Source organism: Rhinatrema bivittatum, chromosome 1, assembly GCF_901001135.1.
Source record: "Rhinatrema bivittatum chromosome 1, aRhiBiv1.1, whole genome shotgun sequence".
Classification (NCBI taxonomy): domain Eukaryota; kingdom Metazoa; phylum Chordata; class Amphibia; order Gymnophiona; family Rhinatrematidae; genus Rhinatrema; species Rhinatrema bivittatum.
Window position 1 is genome coordinate 529,797,396 of NC_042615.1, and position 22,007 is coordinate 529,819,402.

General features: G+C 45.1%; 1 protein-coding gene across 1 annotated transcript in view; it reads left to right on the plus strand.

Moving 5' to 3' along the window:
* Positions 1-2,900: 2,900 nt before the first annotated feature.
* The window catches only part of SLC1A1 (solute carrier family 1 member 1), an 805,722-nt gene continuing 786,615 nt past the window's right edge, over positions 2,901-22,007 (plus strand). The window contains exon 1 of the mRNA XM_029613486.1: positions 2,901-2,961. Coding sequence (XP_029469346.1) covers positions 2,940-2,961 — 22 coding nt within the window. The 5' untranslated portion in view covers positions 2,901-2,939. The remainder of the gene's footprint in view (positions 2,962-22,007) is intronic.

Genomic DNA, 22,007 nt, shown 5'->3' on the forward strand with positions numbered 1-22,007 from the left:
CCTGCTCTGCCATGATGTGCACATGACTGGACTTCCCCACTATTTAATCCCAGAGAATGCGAAGATTCCCTGCTAAATTATACAGTCCGAGATCGGGAACATCTAAGCCACTCTCTCCCCACTGGGTGATTTGTATGGGTCAATCGAATCCGGGTGGTCTTCAATTGACTGCTTAAGGCTAGAAGCCGCTTATTCATGGTTTTACGCCTGTGCGCCACATACAAAATGATGTCACTACGGATTACCGTCTTTGCTGTGTACAGAATCGGTCTCATATCCTTTATTCAGGCTGGCATAATCCTGCCACCGGGAGCATAGATAAGTCTGAAATTGGGGATCGTCTGCTAAAAAGTATGGATACCGCCACATGCGGCTGGGGGCTAGACTGGGTGTAAGCTGCAAATCCAGCCATATGGGAGCATGATCTGATAAAAGTATCTCCCCTATACATGCACCTCCAAGCTGCGTTAATTGGTGGGTGCTTAAAAACAAGTAGTCTAAACAAGACCACATGTCATGTGCTCGAGAGAGATGCGTAAACTCCCGTTCATCAGAGTGAAGCACCCTCCATGCATCTACCAGATGTAGGGACCTCACTAATTGCTGTAGACCTTTGCTAGCCCCAGTATCTCTGGCAGTAGCTTTGGATTTGTCTAGTTGCAAGTCCCCAATAGCGTTGAAGTCACCCCCTAGGATAAGAAAATCATCCAGGTATGGAAGCAACATACATTGGAGATCCTGAAAAAAAGTGGGGTTATAAACATTAGGGGTGTACATGTCGCAAATCACGATTTTGCGATTGTGTATCTGAGTAACTAAAAGGAGATACTGCCCTTGGGGGTCCTTAAACTCGTGTAAGACCTGAAAGGGTAACTGTTTGTTGAATAGAATCGCCACATCAGCAGTTTTGGATCGACCTGAGGCAAAATATATGTCTCCCACCCATCCCCTGTATAATTTCATGTGCTCACTGTCCGTTAGATGGGTCTCCTGTAAAAGGGTGATATCAACTTGTTTCTTTTTTAGATGACTGAGAATTTTGGATCTCTTAATAGGGGAATTGATCCCACAAACGTTCCAAGACAAGACTCTAGTACCAATATTAGGAGACAGTTATTCTATCAAGATGTGTCTTGCCTGGCAACAGCATGTTGAGAATATGAGACCCTTCCCAGCAGAGGCTCCCAAAAAAGGATATAGCACAGGTACTATTCCTCAGCTTTGACCACACACACACAACATGAGATAAACCCAAAACACTAGAAAACTTCCCTCCCCTCTTCCCACCCTCCACCCCCATCCCTGTCCCCCCCACTGCCCCCTTCCAGCCCCCCTCATTTTCTCAAGTAACCTCATGAGAGTCACCACTACGCAAACAGATGCCCACCCTCCCTTCCCCCCCCCCCTTCTTCCAGCCCCATTCACAACAAGAAATTCAAGGAGGAAAAAAAAACATTGAATAATAAACGCCATTGATACATTAACAATGGGTAAGAACCCCAAAAAGCAGATTAGCAGCAAATAACATTAAGTCCACCATGGCAGCAAGCCATGTTCCAGGGATACCATCTCCCGTGCTCAGACTATAGGAGGAAACTGCTGCCAATGGGCTGTACCCGTAAGTAAGGCTGAAACTTCCAATATTGAAACGCAGAGAGACGGCATAAAACCAACGTGCCATCTTTCCAACACCATAGAGCAGGGCCAGGTTTGAGCCACGGTTTCACTTCAGCGTCCGTATTAGGTCGGGTCATCACTCGGCGATTGGGGACTCCTCGGTGCCATAGGAGTTAAGGTGTACATAAAGGTCCGGGCTGCCTCCACCTCTGTGAACCAATGAACTCCAGCCTTAGTAATCACTCGAAGTCGAGCAGGATAGACCAGTGTGGCGCAAAATCTGGACTCAATTAATTTTGTGCAAAGCTACGCATGATGCAACGTTTGGCTGCCAAATTTACAGAAAAGTCCTGAAAAACTAGAATCTTGCGATTGTCATAATGTAAGGCTGTCCCTGCTCGGATTACTCGCAGGATTGACTTTTATGGGTGAAGTTGAAAACTTTCGCGATCACTACGTGAGGCCAGGGATCTGAGTCATGCTTTGGGCCCAGGCGATGTGCCCGCTCTGTACAGAGAGGCCCATGCCCTCACGATAGGCCTAGCTCTTTCTCTAACCAACCTTCCAAGAAAGCAGGCAGTTCCCGCTCGGTTAGTGTCTCCGGGAGTCCCAAAAATCTGAGGTTAGACCTTCTTGATCGGTTTTCAAGGTCTTCCAGTCTTTCCGTGTGCTTTTCAAGCATGGCTTTAATCTCCATGATGTCATCCTGGGAGACCCGGCAGCCATCTTGTTTATCGGACAAGCGCTGTTCTATCTCCAAGAACCGGGTCTCAAAGCTGGCGACTGCCGTATTAAGCTCGGTAAGTTTTTTTGATATTGCTTTCAATTCAGGCGTCAGTAACTCCGAGATCGCCACTTTAACATCCACAATCACCGCCGTACCTTGCTGCGCCGGGGAAACCAGCGTCATATTGGGCGCTGCATCGGGGGCTCGCAGCCGTTCCTGCTCTTTGTCCTTTTTTGTCAGCCGGGACGCCATCAGCCTGACCGTGTAATGCTGCTATACAGAGGCAGTCTCTGAAGTGGTTCCCAGTAAAAGAAACGCTGCGATTCGGCGTATGGATGTGGCTGGATTCGGGAGGGCCAGCACTGAGAAGGGAATCACGTCTTCCCCCTACATTGCATCTTGTGACTCTCTAAAAATCATCTCTTAAAGATTGTCCTCCTACAACCCTTCCAGACCTCTTTGTATTAATTACAATGTAATTAATTATCACTGTAAAATTTATATTTTTTAAGGTTTATTTTTTTAATCTACATTCCTCTATATTTGGAACAGGAAAATGAAGACTTCAAACACAGAATAATGCCCATGCTTTTGGATGCTTGCTCTTCATAAGTCTGGTAGGCGAATATCTTCAACCTGGACAAAGAAATATAATAGGATCATAATAGATGACTCTGACAGCTGAAGGTTAATCCCGTAGTCAGGTGGGAAAGGACAGAGGAAGAACTCTAGATATTTCCTAGAACAACAAAGAGAAAACAAATGCTAAACAATTTAGGTTTTGCACTCTGCCCAAATCAGTGTATCAGATATCTTTGCAGTTCATCTCTCAGCATACCTAAAAAAACAAAAGAGTAGATATTCAATGTTGCATTTAAAGTCCACCCTACTTCCCCACCCTCTCCATCCTACAGAACGCATTCACTATGATAAACAGGGTGAAATTCAGTAGATTGAAGGACCAATATTCTTGTAGACTGAAGGACCAATTGAGCTTGTACAATTAAGGTTCATTAATGAGGCACCGATTTTCAGCTGAACTTAGGAGCTTTTCAGCTGAAAATTCATATAAATTTAGGACCCTAACATTTAAAGCCCCAAATTTAGGGCTGCTGTTCATTTTCCTACATTTAGGCATCTAAATTAGGTGCCTCATTCTGAAAATCTGTGCTAAGCTCCTTTGTTTTCCTGCCTTAACTCTGCCTACATAGCCACCCACTTTTTAAGCTCCTATATTTAGGAGTCTAATGAAACTAGGATCCTAAATTTAGGAATTCAGCTGTAGTATGTTTTCAAAAGGCCAATTTAGAAGCATAAATCCAAAGGTTGGGAGCATAAACATTTTATTGACCAATATTCAGTGGACAAGTTATCCAGCTAAAGTTAGCTGGATAATCTGTCCCGTATATTCAGTGGGATAAACTTCCCACTGAATATATGTGACAAGGCTATGCCAGTCACTATCATTATCACTATGTGATTTTTCTACTTAAGGGAACTAGGAAGGCTTTTGATATGTTTTATTCCTTCCATTGCTATAACCTTACCTTTTGGGTGGATAAGCTTTTTGGGGTATAAGGGGAAGGTCTTGTATGACAAACCTGTTTGATTTTTTTGATTGGCTAACTAGAGAATTGGATCAGGGAAGAGCGCTCAATGTGATTTACTTGGATTTTAGTAAAACTTTTGTTACAGGCCCACATAGGAGACTCGTGAACAAAATGAGAAGCTTGGGAGCGGGTGCCAAGGTAGTAGCATGTATTACAAACTGGTTGACTCTCAGGAGACAGCGTGTAATGGTAAATGTTCCTACTCTGAAGAAAGCACAGTGTTAAGTGGAGTGCCACAGGGATTGGTATTGGGACCGGGTCTGTTCAATATCTTTGTGAACGACATTGCGAAAGGGACAGAAGGTAACGTTTGTCTATTTGTGGATGATACCAAGATCTGCAACAGAGTGAACACGCCTGAAGGAGTAGAGAGAATGAAAAGGGATTTACAAAGGAGCGGTCAAAGATTTGGCAACCAGGATTCAATGCCAAGAAGTGCAGAGCCATGCATCTGGGATGCAGAAATCCAAAAGAGCTTTATGTGATAGGCGGTGAAAGACTAATGTGCAAGGACTGGGAGAGGGACCTTGGTGTGATAGTGTCTTATGATCTGAAGGCAGTGAAGCAATGTGAAAAGGCAATAGCTAAAGCCAGAAGAATGCTAGGATGCATAGAGAGAAAAATAACCAGTAAGAAAAAAGAGATGATAATGCCCTTGGTGAGGTCTTACCTGGAGTACTGCATTCACTACTGGTGCCCATATCTCAAAAATGATAGACAGGATAGAAATGGTTCAAAGAAGAGCAACCAAAATGGTGAGGGGTCAGATTAAGAACATAAGAACATAAGAACATGCCATACTGGGTCAGACCAAGGGTCCATCAAGCCCAGCATCCTGTTTCCAACAGTGGCCAATCCAGGCAACAAGAACCTGGCAAGTACCCAAAACTAAGTCTATTCCATGTTACCATTGCTAGTAATAGCAGTGGCTATTTTCTAAGTCAACTTAATTAATAGCAGGTAATGGACTTCTCCTCCAAGAACTTATCCAATCCTTTTTTAAACACAGCTATACTAACTGCATTAACCACATCCTCTGGCAACAAATTCCAGAGTTTAATTGTGCGTTGAGTAAAAAAGAACTTTCTCCGATTAGTTTTAAATATGCCACATGCTAACTTCATGGAGTGCCCCCTAGTCTTTCTATTATCTGAAAGAGTAAATAACTGATTCACATCTACCCATTCTAGACCTCTCATGATTTTAAACACCTCTATCATATCCCCCCTCAGCCGTCTCTTCTCCAAGCTGAAAAGTCCTAACCTCTTTAGTCTTTCCTCATAGGGGAGCTGTTCCATTCCCCTTATCATTTTGGTAGCCCCTCTCTGTACCTTCTCCATCGCAATGATATCATTTTTGAGATGTGGTGACCAGAATTGTACACAGTATTCAAGGTGCGGTCTCACCATGGAGCGATACAGAGGCATTATGACATTTTCCGTTTTATTCACCATTCCCTTTCTAATAATTCCCAACATTCTGTTTGCTTTTTTGACTGCAAAGACTTATGAGAAAAGTCTAAAGGATTTGAATATGTATACCCTGGAAGAGAGGAGGAGTAGGGGGAGATATGATACAAACCTTCAGATACCTGAAATGTTTTAATGATGCACAGTCATCAAATCTTTTCTATTGGGAAGAAATCAATAGAACTAGGGGTCATGAAATGAAACTCCAAGGAGGACGACTCATAACCAATGATAGGAAATGTTTATTTATGGAAAAGATAGTGAATGCCCGGAATGCCCTTCTGGAAGAGATGGTGAAGACAAAAACAGTGAAGGAATTCAAAGTGGCATGGGATAAACACTGTGGATCCCTAAAGACTAGAGGATGGAAAAAAAGAAAAGAGTAGATGAAGGTAATTGGCGGTAACTTGCAGGTGTGGTAGTTGCTACCCTCAACAAATAAACCTTGATACTATTAATGCAACTCCATTTTTGCTCTCTGCTTCAATGGCAGTGAGAAAAGGGGAATTGGATTCAGACAGCAAACAATGAGGTATGACATTTAATACCCTTAATCACTAACAGGCCGATATTCAGTAAGGGGTAATAGCGTGTCCAAAACGCGCGTCCAACTCCCCTGAACCTAATAGCGCCCGCAACATGCAAATACACGTTGATGGCCCTATTAGGTATTCTCGCACGATTCAGTAAGTAAAATGTGCAGCCAAGCCGCACATTTTACTTTCAGAAATTAGGCCTACCCAAAGGTAGGCACTCATTTTTCCGGGCACCGGGAAAGTGCACAGAAAAGCAGTAAAAACTGCTTTTCTGTGCACCCTCCGACTTAATATCATGGCGATATTAAGTCGGAGGTCCCAAAAGTTTAAAAAAGTAAAAAAAAAAAAAAAAAAATTTGAAATAGGCTTGCGGCTTGAAAACCGGACGCTCAATTTTGCCGGCGCCCAGTTTCTGAACCCGTGGCTGTCAGCGGGCTCGAGAACCAACACCGGCTAAATTGAGTGTCGGCTGTCAAACCCGCTGACAGCCGCCACTCCTGTCCAAAAAGAGGCGCTAGGGACGCGCTAGTGTCCCTAGCGCCTCTTTTTACCGCCAGGCCTAATTTAAATAAATTTATTTACTGTATCGCATGCACAGGAGAGTGGCCTGTGCGCGCTCACTCGTGATTTTTACTGTATTGGCCCGTAAGGAGGTTATTTTCCATGCACCCATAATGCAATGCTAATTTAGAAAAGGGGAGGGGTTTCTGGTCAAGTGGGTGGCTTTGTAGGAAATAACTACACCTTTTTCATTAAGCTGTATAACATGGCTTAGTTGCACATAGTGTTTTGAGAGAGAGACAGAGAGATGAGCTATAAGGCTCTCATAGTAGTTAGGTATTTATACCTCTATAGGAGGCCTACCTAGTTACTCGAGGTGAGGTTTAGGTATTAGTGTAGGGGTTAGGGGCCACTTTGACATTCAGAGTGAAATGTATGAACAGATGTGTACACACACTCTTGTGAAGATTTGATGTCCTTCAGAGTGAGGAAACTCACCCAAAGATGAGATTTGTACAGTGTTCTCTCAACCTAGCTTGATGTTACCCAGGTAGAGAGTCCATCAAGCTAGGTTTTTGCACTTTGTGGAAATACCTATGTGAAGTGCTAAGATAGTACACTTTGCAATAAATAAGCTATTACCATAAAACATACCCTTTTCCTATTACATGTGATACTTTGATGAATCCAGGCCTAAGGCTGATAATTTTGATGCAACTCCAATATTGCTCTCTGCTTCCACAGCAACGGTTAAGGGAAATTGGATTCAAACAGCATCTGAGGGCCCTGCCTTTTATGGTCTGGGATACTGATAAGCATGGGGGTAACCTGCACAGTGCAGCAGATACTGGCATAAGCTTGCTGGGCAGATCATTTGGTCCTTTTCTGCTGTCATTTCTATGTTTCTCTGTTTCTGTATTTAAGACCTATGGAGCATGCTCAGTCCTATAGTGGGTTAGAGTGGAAAGAAGCTAGAGGAAGGGTGAGGAGTTTCAATAGAGAGAGAATTAAAGAGCAAGAGGTTTCCCCAAGATCTCAAAGCAAGGTGGTTGGAGAGCTGGAAATTCCCCCTGGATCTCACAGAAGATAATTCAAGCATTTGGCAAAGAGGTTTTGAGGAAGAAGTTTTGAGAAGACTTTTTGGATTTTGACTGACCAGTGCCTGAGGGAAGGGCATGCCCCCGGTATCCCAAAGGGCTGGGACAAAGATCTTTTGACACATTCAACCAGTTAACAGATTGAGTGAAGAGAAGGATGTAGCCTTTTGAGCCATTAAATAAAAAGACTTGTATTTTTGAGAGTTGAATTACAGTTGAAGAGTTTGGCTTTTTAAAATCTGTTTTCTTGACTTTTTTGCTTGGGGATATTTTTCTTCTTTTAGCCCAGTTAATGTCAGAACGGAACTGCACTCTAATCATCCCACTCTGGTGAGAATGAAGGAGCAAGAGCAGGAAAGGAAGTGACCGGAGGAAGCCATTTATTTTTTATTGATCATTGGATTTTAAATTTTGTCATCTTGACCTGGATCCTCATCTTTAAGTTACAGTAAAAATTATATTTTGTCACAGGACAAGCAGGATGGTAGCCCTCACATATGGGTGACATCACAGGATGGAGCCCAATCACGGAACACTTTTATCAAAGTTTCTAGAACTTTGACTGGCACCTACTGGGCATGCCCAGCATGGCACTAAACCTGCAGCCAGCAGGGGTCCCCCTTCAGTCTTCTTTTTTTCGCGCAGCAGTAGCCACGCGGGTTAAGGAGCTCCACAGAGATTCCTGACAGGAATTTTCCTCACGGAATTACTAAAAACTTTCATACCCCACAGGGGTCCCTCCTTTGAATTTTTAACTCCGCGGTACTCCGGTAAGTTTTTACCCATTTTTGGTCAGTTCCCGTCGAATTTGGCCCTCGCGGCCTACTGGCCGTCGACCGTACCGCGGCTAAATTTTTCAAAGACCATGGCATCGGGGTTCCGTCGGTGCCCGGACTGTACTCGCATTATGTCTATAACAGACCCGCATAAAGTCTGTGTCATGTGTCTTGGGTGCGAGTAGGATGTCCTGACTTGCACCAAATGTGCCTTAATGACACCAAAAGGTCGCAAGGCCAGAATGGAGAAAATGGAACTTCTCTTCTGTTCTCAAACTCCGACGCCATCTATTGCATCGACGTCGTCTGAACCGGAACCGCCCACTTCACGCCAGTATCGGCCACCGGCCGGTGACCGTCCGGCATCGACAACTTCTCGGCCTTTGACTACCTCTACTCACCCTCAAGACCGAGGGGATCGTAGAGAGAAGCATCGACACCGGAAGTCTCGGACCATCGATGAAGGAAAATCATCGACCTCGTCATCGTCTGAGCCACCATTGAAGAAACCCCATCCAGAAAAGACACTGACTCTTTCTGCAACCGGGTCACCGAGGCAACCCTCACCCGGACGGGTATCGGGAGCCGTAACTCCGCCTTTAACGGTGGTCCCTCCGGCTATGCCTCTGCCTCCTTCCCTTCCGGAGCTGGGGCTGCTTGCTCCAGGTCTCCGTGAAAAACTGGACCGGATGGTTCAGGAGGACATCGATAAGGTGATGCACAGACTCCAAGGTCCCCCGGCGCCGAAATCGGTGCCGTCGCGGAACCAACCATCGATCCCATTCTGGCAGCATTGGCACCGCTGCTCTCAAAGATGGAAGTGCTCATAGCCGGTTTTCCACCGATGGATCCTGGGTCACCGATGGCTCCGGTGCCTTCCCCGCTTATCCTGTCATCGGGAGGGGAAACACCATTCCGCATTCTTCCATCGGGAGTCCTGCCGATGCCTCAACCATCGATGCTGATGCTCCCATCATGCCCTCGATGCCTGCACCGGTGCCCTCGATGCCTTCATCGGTGCCTCTAGTACTTCCCTCGATGCCTTCCGATCCTAGACCAGTACCTTCAGGAATACCATCATCCCATCCTTCTCAGGTTCCTATAGGGACAGGTGCTGATCCCTATGACACCTGGACTGACGATTCATCTCAAGACACCGATGATTTACCATCGCCACCTTCTCCTACTGAAAGTAGGAAGTGTTCCCCTCCAAAGGACTTGTCCTTCATAAATTTTGTGAAGGAAATGTCTGAATTGGTTCCCTTCCAATTACAGACTGAGCAAGATGATAGGCATCAAATGATGGAGCTGTTACAATTCCTGGATGCTCCCAAGGAAATAACCTCCATCCCTATTCACCAGGTTCTTTTGGATCTCCTCAAAAAGAACTGGGAACATCCTGGTTCTGTTGCTCCAGTCAACAGGAAAGCTGATACCACTTATTTGGTCCAGTCAGCCCCAGAATTCCAGAAACCTCAACTGGATCACCAATCTGTGGTTGTAGAATCAGCCCAAAAGAGGGCCAAAAGATCAAAACCCCACTCTTCCTTTCACCCAAGTAAGGAACAGAAATTCCTAGATGCCATTGGCCAACGTGTCTTCCAGGGATCAATGCTTATCTCCCGGATTGCCTCTTACCAGCTGTATATGACCCAGTACAACAGGGTCTTATTCAAGCAGATACAGGACTTTGCAGAGTCCCTGCCTCAGCAATTCCAGGAAAAGCTTCAAGCCCTAGTACACAAGGGCTTCGAGGCAGGGAAGCATGAAATCAGATCCTCTTATGATATCTTCGACACTGCTTCCAGGGTATCTGCAACTGCTATTTCAGCAAGAAGATGGGCCTGGCTTAAGTCGTCAGACTTGCGCTCTGAGGTACAAGACAGATTATCTGATCTGCCCTGCATAGGTGACAATCTGTTTGGCGAACAGATTCAGCGGACGGTGGCGGAACTCAAGGACCATCATGAGACCCTTCGCCAGCTCTCTCTGATGCCCTCTGAGTATTCCTCCAAACAGCCTTTCAGGAAGGATACTAAAAAGTCATTCTTCCATCCAAAAAAGTCCTATCCACCACAGTCTAGGACTCGTTCCACGAGACCTTTCCAAAAGGCCCAGTCTCGTCAACCGAGGAAACAAAAGCCGCAGGTAGCCCCTCAGCCGGGCCCTGCTTCCGGCTTTTGACTCTTGCATAGAGAGCAACAGCCAGTTTCCACTGCCTCAGATACCAGTGGGAGGTCGATTGTGCCATTTCAACAACAGGTGGCACACAATCACCTCAGACCAGTGGGTCCTTGCCATAATCTCTCAAGGTTATCACCTGAACTTTCTCTCCATCCCACCGGTCTCCCCACCTCTACTGACGTGGAGAACATCCGACCACTCACTTCTCCTGGAGCAAGACGTCTCTCTCCTCCTCCAGTCCAGAGCAATAGAGCCAGTGCACTACTCCCAACAAGGCATAGGATTCTATTCCCGGTACTTTCTAATCCCCAAAACTTCAGGTGGCGTTCGTCCAATTCTGGACTTATGTGCCCTCAACAAGTACCTCCACCGAGAAAATTTCAAGATGGTAACCTTGGGTTCCCTCCTTCCTCTTCTGCAAAAAGGAGGCTGGCTTTGCTCTCTCTATCTCCAAGCGCATATACACACATTGCGATAACTCATCTCATCGCAGGTTCCTGAGATTTCTGGTAGGCTCCAAGCACTATCAGTACCGAGTGCTACCATTCGGCCTGGCATCTGCACCACGCGTCTTCACCAAGTGCCTCATAGTAGTAGCAGCCTTCCTCAGGACTCAAGGTGTTCACGTCTACCCCTATCTAGACGATTAGTTGATCAGGCTCCCACTCAGCAGGCTGCTCTGTCGTCCCTACGGCTTACTTTATACACTCTGACTTCACTAGAATTTCTCGTCATCTACGCAAAATCCTGCTTAGTCCCATCTCAAATTTTATCATTCATTGGGGCAGACTTGGACACCTTGCAGGAAAAGGCATTTCTGCCTTGACAGCGAGCTCTCACTCTCATCTCTCTCACACACCAGCTACAGTCTCAGCACCGCACGACTGCACGCCACTTCCTCATCCTGCTAGGACACATGACGTCCTCAGAACAGGTTACCCAAATGGCCCGCTTGGCCATGAAAGTCATGTAGTGGACTCTAAGGTCACAATGGACTCAGTCCGTCCAACGTCTATCGACCACTGTCCACATCACCGACTCACTTCGTCAGTCTTTAGCCTGGTGGCAAAATCAGATCAATCTCCTCCGAGGCCTGCCCTTCCAGACTCCAGACCCTCAAATAATTCTCACCACCGATGCTTCCAACCTCAGCTGGGGAGCCCTTGTCGCCGAATTGCAGACACAAGGAACTTGGTCTCCAGAGGAAGCCAAACACCAAATCAATTTCCTGGAGCTTCGAGCAATCAGATATGCTCTCAGGGTATTTCAGGATCACCTTTCCAACCAGGTCATCCTCATTCAGACAGACAACCAGGTAGCCATGTGGTTCATCAACAAAAGGGAGGGACGGGCTCCTACCTACTGAGTCAGGAGGCTGCGCAGATATGGGTGGAGGCCCTCTCCCATTCGATGTACCTCAGGGCCACCTACTTGCCGGGAGTGGACAATGTGTTGGCAGACAAGCTGAGTCGCGCCTTTCAACCATATGAGGGGTCCCTCGACCCCACTGTAGCAGACTCAATATTCCAACGTTCGGGTTACCCCCGCATAGACCTCTTTGCATCACCTCTGAACCGCAAATTAGAGAACTTTTGCTCTCTTACTCGCAGCCAACACTCTCAGCCAAGAGATGCGTTCTCCCTCTCATGGGCAACCAGTCTCCTATATGCATTCCCTCCACTTCCACTTCTCTCAAAGACTCTCATGAAGTTATGTCAGGACAAGGGACACATGATCCTGATAGCACCTCACTGGCCTCGCCAGGAGTGGTTTCCAATTCTTCAGGACCTCTCCATTCGCAGGCTTATTCCCTTGGGAAAAGACCTGCTTCTAATCACTCAGAACAATGGGTGCCTAAGCCACCCCAATCTTCAGGCCTTGTCTTTGATGGCCTGGATGTTGAAAGGTTAATTCTTCAGCCACTTAACCTTTCGGAGCCAGTTTCCCGTGTCCTGATTGCTTCACGGAAGCCTTCCACGAAAAAATCTTATCTTTACAAATGGAGAAGGTTTAGATCATGGTGTTCTTCTCAATCCCTTGATCCCTTTACCTGTTCCACCACAAAGTTTCTAGATTATCTCTGGCACTTGTCAGAATCGGGTCTAAAAACTTCCTCAATCAGAATGCATGTCAGTGCAGTAGCCGCCTTCCATAGAGGTGTTGGGGATGTTCCTCTTTCAGTACAACCCCTCATAACACGTTTTCTGAAGGGCTTACTTCACCTTCTTGGGACCTCAATCTGGTTTTGGGAAGGCTCATGAAACCACCATTCGAGCCTCTCCAATCCTGTGATCTTCGCTATCTCACATGGAAAGTGATTTTTCTTTTGGCAATAACATCTGCTCGCAGAGTTAGTGAGTTACAGGCCCTAGTTACCTATCTGCCTTACACTAAACTTCTGCAGGACCGGGCAGTACTCCGCACTCACCCTAGGTTCTTACGTAAGGTAGTATCGGAGTGTCACATTAATCAATCCATTGTACTACCTACCTTCTTTCCCAGTTCTCACTCCAATCCGGGAGAACAGGCTCTGCATACCCTTGATTGTAAACGTGCTCTAGCATTCTATCTAGACCGTACAGCTGCCCACAGGAAAAGCACTCAATTGTTTGTCTCTTTCCATTCCACCAAATTGGGGCAGCCTGTGGGTAAGCAGACTCTCTCCTCCTGGTTAAGGGAGTGCATGTCCTTTTGCTATCAGCAAGCGGGCATTCCACTTCAAGACCATGTTAAAGCACACTCTGTGAGGGCTATGGCAACTTCAGTAGCACACCATGCTCGGTGCCACTTCCTGACATTTGCAGGGCTGCTACCTGGAGTTCTCTCCATACCTTTACAGCCCATTATTGCTTAGACAAGGCCGGAAGACAAGATTCCATCTTCGGCCAATCTGTCTTGTGGAACCTTTTTACAACTTGATGTACCAACACCCTTCCGCCTGCCCGTTAGGGTTCAGGATGTCCTCTACCAAATTCCTCCCCAATCCTTGTGCCTATTGCACATCTTGGGTACATTTGGTGCATTTCTCGGACATACTCAGCTCGGTACTCACCCATATGTGAGGACTACCATCCTGCTTGTCCTGTGGGAAAGCAAATGTTGCTTACCTGTAACAGGTGTTCTCACAGGACAGCAGGATGTTAGTCCTCACGAAACCCGACCGCCACCCCGCGGTGTTGGGTTCGTTACGTTTTCTTATTTTATTTTTTGGCACTTCCTGTAGCTTTAAACAAGACTAAAGGGGGACCCCTGCTGGCTGCAGGTTTAGTGCTATGCTGGGCATGCCCAGTAGGTGCCAGTCAAAGCTCTAGAAACTTTGACTAAAGTGTTCCGTGATTGGGCTCCATCCTGTGATGTCACCCATATGTGAGGACTAACATCCTGCTTGTCCTATGAGAACACGTGTTACAGGTAAGCAACATTTGCTTTCTTTGAACATCAACAATGGTCTCCAGTGTTTTCTTTGAGTGTACCCCAGTGTGGATTTGCGAGGGGATGGATGGACCCTTTTGTGATTCCTGGTTTCTCCCTGTTTTGCTAATTTTGGCTTCCTTGGTGTTATTTTTCACTATCTGTCATCTTCTGACATGAAGTGGTCACTGAGATTGTAATTGACAGTGCCAGGGGCCCCAGAAGAGAAGTCTTCCTCCCTGCCTGCACCTGAAGCTGGACTTGAGGCATCCTTAGTCAAGGATAAAGTACCGAAATGGGGGATCCACTATATATATGTGCTTAAAGTTATCTGGCTTCATGTTGCTGGATAACTTAAAAACTTTACCGGCTATGTTTGAATATAGCCATTTAAGTTTTTAAGTTATCCAGATATCTGGATAAGTATAAGTAGTGCTTTTGGTTAAGCTAAGATATATTTTTTTTAATTTCTTTTCAATACTTCCCCTACTTAGCCTTACCACCAACATAGGGATATATCCAGAGTAGGGACATAGCTAGAGGGCTGCAGATCATGCAGTAGCACAGAGTACATCTCTGAAATGGGCATAGACTGAGCTGTAAGAAGTGATAAGCAGCGGAAAACCATTAGCTACTGCACTGATTCAGAGTATAACCAGAAAATGAATAGATAAACAGAACCATTTCAGAAAGATTTTTAAACACAGGGAAAATCATACCTTTTATTCAAAATGGTGATGGGGGGGGGGAAGAAGGCTTTAAAAGAAGAAACGTTTTTGGAGAAAACAAGAAGATCTAGGAATATTTCAAAATATTATGATCCACTAATGAAGAAATATGACAAAAGAAGTGCAAATCAGTATACTGAGAAGACTGTAATTCTCTTGCTTTGTTTTTACCATATTCTTTTTTTTTTTCCACTCTATGGAACCACAGGGAGAAAATGAAAGTTGAAAACATTCTTTTACAAATCTCAGAGAAAATCCGGTGAAAGTGAATGGATTACTGTTGCAACCGTCCCTTCCCGACGGCTTCACTCTGCCTACCTTTCTCTCTTTGCACCTCCTCTCGCTATGGATGGACACCTGGCTGCCGCGGCTTCTGCCTGCCGTCCTCTCCGGCGTCCCTGGACCGGCTTGGGCGCTGCTTCCCGCCTTGCTCCGCTAGTACCTTAGGGCACGTGCGCCGCACGGCCCTCACTCTTATTTCCTACTTGGCGCGAACCTCAGAGGCGTCCTCCTGTGATGACGTCACGCTGCCCGGATATTTAAAGCCTACGATGTTTGCTAGCCTTTGAGTTAGCAAGGGAGAATCTTACGGATGGGATTCGCTCTCCGTACCCAGCTACTCTGCCTCTCCAATCCTCCATTGGACTCTTAACGCTAACGGGGTACCCGCTCCTCGGGGGCCTCACTTGCTTTTCAGGTCGCTATCAGGAAACCGGTACTCGCTCCTCGAGGGCCCATGTTCCCTGACTTGCTGCCTGCTCCTACCTTCTCTTCTGCCTGGAAGGATTCGCTATCTTCAACACCAGTGAGTACTACCATCTTCACCTCAGAGCTGTTCCCTGGAACCAGGTACTCGCTCCTCGAGGGCCTGCTTCAGTTCCAGCCCTAGTGCCATCTCCTACGTGGAACCACTGTGTGAGTACATCTCCTACAAGCCTCTCAGCTCTCAGGGATCAGGTACTCGCTCCTCGAGGGCCTGCTCTCTCTATCCTGGGGTTCTCCATACTGGGGCTTTGTGCTTATTCCACTGTACTCATTATTCTCAGTTCTTTCCACTATAGCACTGCTACCGGAGGAGTCGCTGTTCCAGCGCCTGAGGGATACTAGCCCAGCTGGGCTACTTCTGCTGCTCACCACTGCCACCTCTGGTGGCTTCATCGCATTGTCTAATAAAAGATCAATCTCTGTGTTTGTGTGTCCTAAGCTGAGGACACACAAACTAATAGACTTAGTTTTAGGGTACTTGCCAGGTTCTTATGGCCTGGATTGGCCACTGTTTGAAACAGGATGCTGGGCTTGATGGACCCTTGGTCTGACCCAGCATGGCATTTTCTTATGTTCTTATGTGGCCCCTCACGGGACTTCCCCCCGTGGGCGTGGGCAGCTGCCAGTGTCCAAGGGTCCACCCAAACCTCACTAATTATAACAATTACTTTGCACTACTGGCAAAGTCTTTTTGTTTTGAAATGTAGTAGGATGGCTTATGCTCAGCCAGCTATGTTGAGATTAGCGGGTCACCTTTCCCCACAGGCGTAATGGGTACGTAATGGCCTTTCAACTGAACCACATATCTTATTATACAGTAGGAGCCCAGACATTTAAAGGTGAATTTTAAAAGCCTGGAATGTGCCAAAACTGGAAGATACGTGAATATATCAGGCCAGTGCGCAGTGAGCAGGTTTTAAAAAGCATATATGCACGTATGTATAAAATTTATCTTATAAAATGGCTGCATCCCAGGACATGGGCTGATGAACAGGTGCACATGTGCGCCCACATGCCTGTTTAAAAGCTACCATCTAACAGAGCAATTTTCAGGAAGCCATTTATTAGCAAGATATTGCATTACTTTTGTACGCACATAACCTTTAGCAAATTTTCAAAAAAGAAACTACCCAAATAATTTTTATCTTTGAAAAGTCACTGAATCCTGATATGGGTACAAAATCTTGCACCTGTATAATTGTAAATAGACTTACATGCTGAAAAATATACATATATATTTGAAAATTGAATTTACACATGTATTTCTCCACCTCTAACCAAAACCTCCTGCCTAGAAATGACAATATTTTTATGTGCCAAAAAGTAAGCACGCAGTGAAATACACATGTATTTTTTTAGCTGTTCTGCTGGACAAATATTTTCACATCTGACAAATCTAGCTGATTAACTCTTTAATTAACTGGCTAGATCCGTTTGAAAATCTACCTCTTAAAGCAAAATTTTCTCTGCCTACAATACCAGGTACCAGGGTTTGAAATATTATATCATTCCTTTTTGTAACCCTATGTCACTATTTTTTTTTTTATCTGTAGTTAGAATATTCAGGAATGCAACACTGAAGTCAACATCCTTACATCCCAGGAACGTGCTGCTTTTATAATAGGCTGTCTATAAAGCCATCTGATCATGAGCAAAATATCAGTAATGTTTTGAAAGAAGAAGAATGCCATCTAGTGGACAAGAAACAACTACCAAAACTAATATTATGATTAGTATAATAAAGGTGTAGAAATTCAGCCCTGCAGGGCCTCAAACAGGTCTGATTTTCAGGATATCCAGAATGAATATTCATGAAATAGGTTTGCATGTATTTGACCTAAAATAAAGATTAATTTGCATATTATAGCTACTCTGAAAAGCAGACTAGTTTAGCACCCTGAGGATGCGAATTGCACTTCTGTTACATAAAAAGCATAGTTCTGTATTCACATAGCTCTGTATTGAAGAAAAGAAAGCCATTGGGACTTTAAAATGAACAATGCTACAAAACTATGTTATAGAATAATGCAAGATATAGCTAAATAAAACCAAATTTAATAGGCACAGAAGGTCTATGAAATGCTATAATAAAGCTCAATATATATATAGAGGTGGCAATGGAGGAGATACTAACAAAAGGGTTAATAGAACTGCTGAATTTTGAGGCAATATGTCTGCAGTTTATGGATTTATCCTCGAGGAACTTATCCAAACCTTTTTTAAACCCAGATACACTAAGTGCTGTAACCACATCCTCTAGCAATGAATTCCAGAGCTAAACTATGTGCTGAGTGAAAAAGAATTTTCTTCGATTTGTTTTAAATGAGCTACTTGCTAACTTCATGGAGCTCCCCCTGGTCCTTCTATTATCTAAGAGAGTAAATAACTGATTTATATTAACTTGTTCAAGTCCTTTCATGATTTTGTAGACTTCTATCATATCCCACCTCAGTCATCTCTTCTCCAAACTGAACAGCCCTAACTTATTTAGCCTTTTCTCATAGGGCAGCCATTCCAAGCCCCTTATCATTTTGGTCACCCTTCTCTGCACTTTCTTCAGGGCAGCTATATCCTTTTTGAGATGCGGTAACCAGAATTGCACACAATATTCAAGGTGCAGTCTCACCATAGGCAATACAGAGTCATTATGACATCCTCCATTTTATTTTCTATTCCCTTCCTAATAATTCCTAACATTCTGTTTGCTTTTTTGATTTCCACAGCACACTGGGTCGACGATTTCAATGTAGTATCCACTATGTCCATGTTAAATTTCATCTGCCATTTGGAAGCGCAATCTTCCAGTCTCACAAGGTCCTTGCAATTCATCAAAATCCACTTGAGATTTAACTACTCTGCATAATTTTGTGTCATCTGCAAATTTGATCACCTCACTCATCGTACCCCTTTCCAGATCATTTATAAATATATTAAAATACACCAGTCCAAGTACAGATCCCTGAGGCACTCCACTGTTTACTTTTTTCCACTGTGAAAACTGACCATTTAATCCTATTCTGTTTTCTGTCTTCTAATCAATTTGCAATCCACTAAAGGACATTGCCTCCTATCCCATGACTTTTTAGTTTTCTTAGAAGCCTCTCACGCAGGACTTTGTTGAATGCCTTCTGAAAATCCAAATACACCACATCTACCAGTTCACCTTTGTCCACATGTTTATTCACCTCTTCAAAGAAATGTAGGAGATTTGTGAGGCAAGACTTCCCTGGGTAAATCCATGTGGCTGTGTCCCTTCAAACCATGTCTATGCAAATGTTTTGAGATTTTATTCTTTATAACAGTTTCCACGATTTTTCCCGGCACTGAAGTCAGGCTCACCGGTCTATAGTTTCCCGGTTCTCCCTTGGATCCCTTTTTAAATATAATGGTTACATTGGCTATCTTCCAATCTGCAGGTTTATCAGATGATTTTAATGATAGGTTACACATTTTTACTAATAGTTCCGAAATTTTATTTTTTAGTTCTTTCAGAACCCTGGGATGTATACCATCCAGTCCAGGTGATTTACTACTCTTCAGTTTATCAATCAGGCCTACCATGATTTCGTTCAGTTGATCTGAATCATCACCCAAGAAAACCTTCTCCAGAACGGGTACCTCTCCAACATCCTCTTCAGTAAACACTGAAGCAAAGACATTATTTAATCTTTCTGCGATGGTCTTATCTTTTCTAAGTGCCCCTTTAACCTCTTGATCATCCAGTGGTCCAGCCGACTCCCTTGCAGGCTTTCTGCTTTGTATATATTTTTAAACATTTTTATTGTGAGTTTTTGCCTCTAATGCCTACTCCTTTTCAAATTTTATCTTAGCTTGTCTTATCAATATCTTATATTTAACTTGCCAATGCTTATGCTTTATCCTATTTTCTTCTGAAGGATCCTTCTTCCAATTTTTGAATGAAGATCTTTTGGCTAAAATAGCCTCTTTCACCTCTCCTTTTAACCATGCCAGTAACCGTTTTGCCTTCCTTCCACCTTTCTTAATGCATGGAATACATCTGCTCTGTGCTTCTAAGATTGTATTCTTTAACAATGTCCACGCTTGTTGCACACTTTTTACCTTTGTAGCTGCACCTTTCAGTTTTTTTCTATTTTTCTCATTTTATCAAATTTTTTCCTTTTGAAACATACACACTCACATACACTGTTAGCGCGATTGGGCAGGCATTGTCTCTTGCCTCTTCGTGTTAAGCGTTTCTGAAAAAAAATGCAAACAATGTACATTTTAAAACACTAAGCAGCCAATGAACCATAGTCACGTTATCTGAACCTCAAAATGTATGCCACATGAAACTGAAAAATGAAATGAATGTGAGAACAATAATTAAATCAAAGAGAACTATTCCACTTCATCATTTAATCCAAAAGAACAGACTGTTTCAAGTTGAAAATGCCAAAACTACTCACAGAAATTTAAATAAGCCAAAAAATCTTCTCCTCTAAATGTTGGCTTTACTTGCTCCATGTTGTACTTTGGACATTGAAGCGTGGACCCTTGGTCGCTGTAAGAGATGACACCTCCCACAGGGCTCTGCCCTGTGGGGGCTTGCAGCGATAGGCTAGCTCTAGGCAGAGATAGACACAGAGATATATCTTTATTGTACTGCTACATAGATGGATTCCAGCTAGGAGAGGAGAAGCAGATGATAATGTTCCATCTATATGTAGCAGAGTGGAATGGCAGTTCCACAGTCTCACCAGGCCCGCAGTGCAGGGTAGATCAGGAGTCTATGGAGAGAGAGATGAGACAAGCAAAGACAGAACAGGAGCAGCAGTACTCACTCTGATGCTGGTAGTTGTAGTAGGAGAGAGCCCCGAGGAGCGGAGGTCTTGGACAAGCAAGGCCCTGAGGAGCGGGTACCGTAGGTGTCCTGGTAATTGGTAGGCAACCCTGACGGGTAAATAGGAGCAAGGCAAGGCCCTCAAGGAGCAAGTACCTTAGGCGTCCTTGTTGGTAGCAGATACCCCGGAGGGTAAAGAGGAGCGAGGCAAGGCCTCTGTGGAGTGGGTACCTAAGTCGTCCTGGAGCAAAAGTACACAGAGCGGGAGCGTCTGGTAACGAGGAGAGATCAGCATAGAGGATTCCTTGCTAACCCGTAGCTGGAATTGTGAAATGGGTTTAAATATCCTGAGCTTGTGACGTCATGTGGTGAGGACGCCCCCGAGGTTCCCGCCATGATGCAAGTAAAGGATGGAGCTGCGCGCGCGCGCGTGGGCCCTAGGTGATCCCGGGAGAAAGATGGCGAACGCAATTGCCCATGCCGGTCTGGGGATGCCGGAGGGGTCGGTGTAGAGAAGCAGAGGCAGCCATCTTCCCAAGGTGAACGGAGTTAGGCAGAAAAAGGGTAAGCAACAGAGGGCGCAGCTGTCTGCGACCGACGGGCGCAACACTCCAATATTGTCCACTTTAAATGTATGATGAAATTGCATGCAGTGAGCCACCACAGGAGCTTGTTTAGAAGTATCCAAACAACCATGGCATTCCATCAGTTCTTGTGCACATTTTGAATTCAGGTTTTAACAAGTCTGATTTGTAACCATCCAGTAATCTGATGGCAGTATCGCTGGTGGAGGAACAACACATGTTTCCTAATATAATACATCTTATCATCTGCCCTTGTGATAAATTGTATATTGGGCGGAATAAACACCATTTGCGCAAGTGCGTGCTTAAAATTAAGATAAGCCTAGCGTGCATATGTGTGCTCCTATTTTAAGCGATTACATGAGGAAACGTTATTAGCATATCTTTCCTTAAGACTTGAGCACATTTTAAAACATGCACATGTGCAGGAAATAACCAGTTTTACCAATTAGTCCTCCAGTTTATCTCTACATCATCAAGACCCCTCTGTTTCTTCAGCCTGCACCCCCCCCCCCCCTCCCAGTTTACTCAGACCCCTCACCCAGCCAGGTTTTGGCTATAACAATTTTTTTGCAGTTACACCTCATAAAGAGCAGAAGTAAATGATAAAGAGCAGAAGTAAATTTGCACAGGAAACAGCCCGACGTGCGCTGCAGTCACTGGTTTTAATATCAGGATTCATGCTCATAAATGTTGGCCCTGCCCAGAACACCCCTGACTCACCCCAAATCTGCCCCTTTTTCTGCATGTTCTGTTGCTTGCAAGCGCATATACACACATAGGGGTAGATTTTAAAAAACTGCGCCCGCGCGTACTTTTGTTCGCACGACTGGCGCAAACAAAAGTACACCGGATTTTAAAAGATATGTGCGTATCTATTAAAATCCGGGGTCGGCGCACGCAAGGCTGCGCAAAATCGGCAGCCTGTGCGCGCAGAGCCACGCAGCCTGCCTCTGTTCCCTCCAAGGCCACTCCGAAATCAGAGCGGCCTCGGAGGGAACTTTCCTTCCACCCCCCGCACCTTCCCCGCACCTTCCCCTCCCTCCCCCTACCTAACCCACCCACCCAGCCCTATCTAAACCCCCCCTACCTTTGTTGTAAAAGTTATGCCTGCCCGAGGCAGGCGTAACTTGCGCGTGCCAGACCAGCTGCCGGCGTGCCATGTTCCGGTCCGGGGGCTGGTCCGGAGGCTGCGGCCACG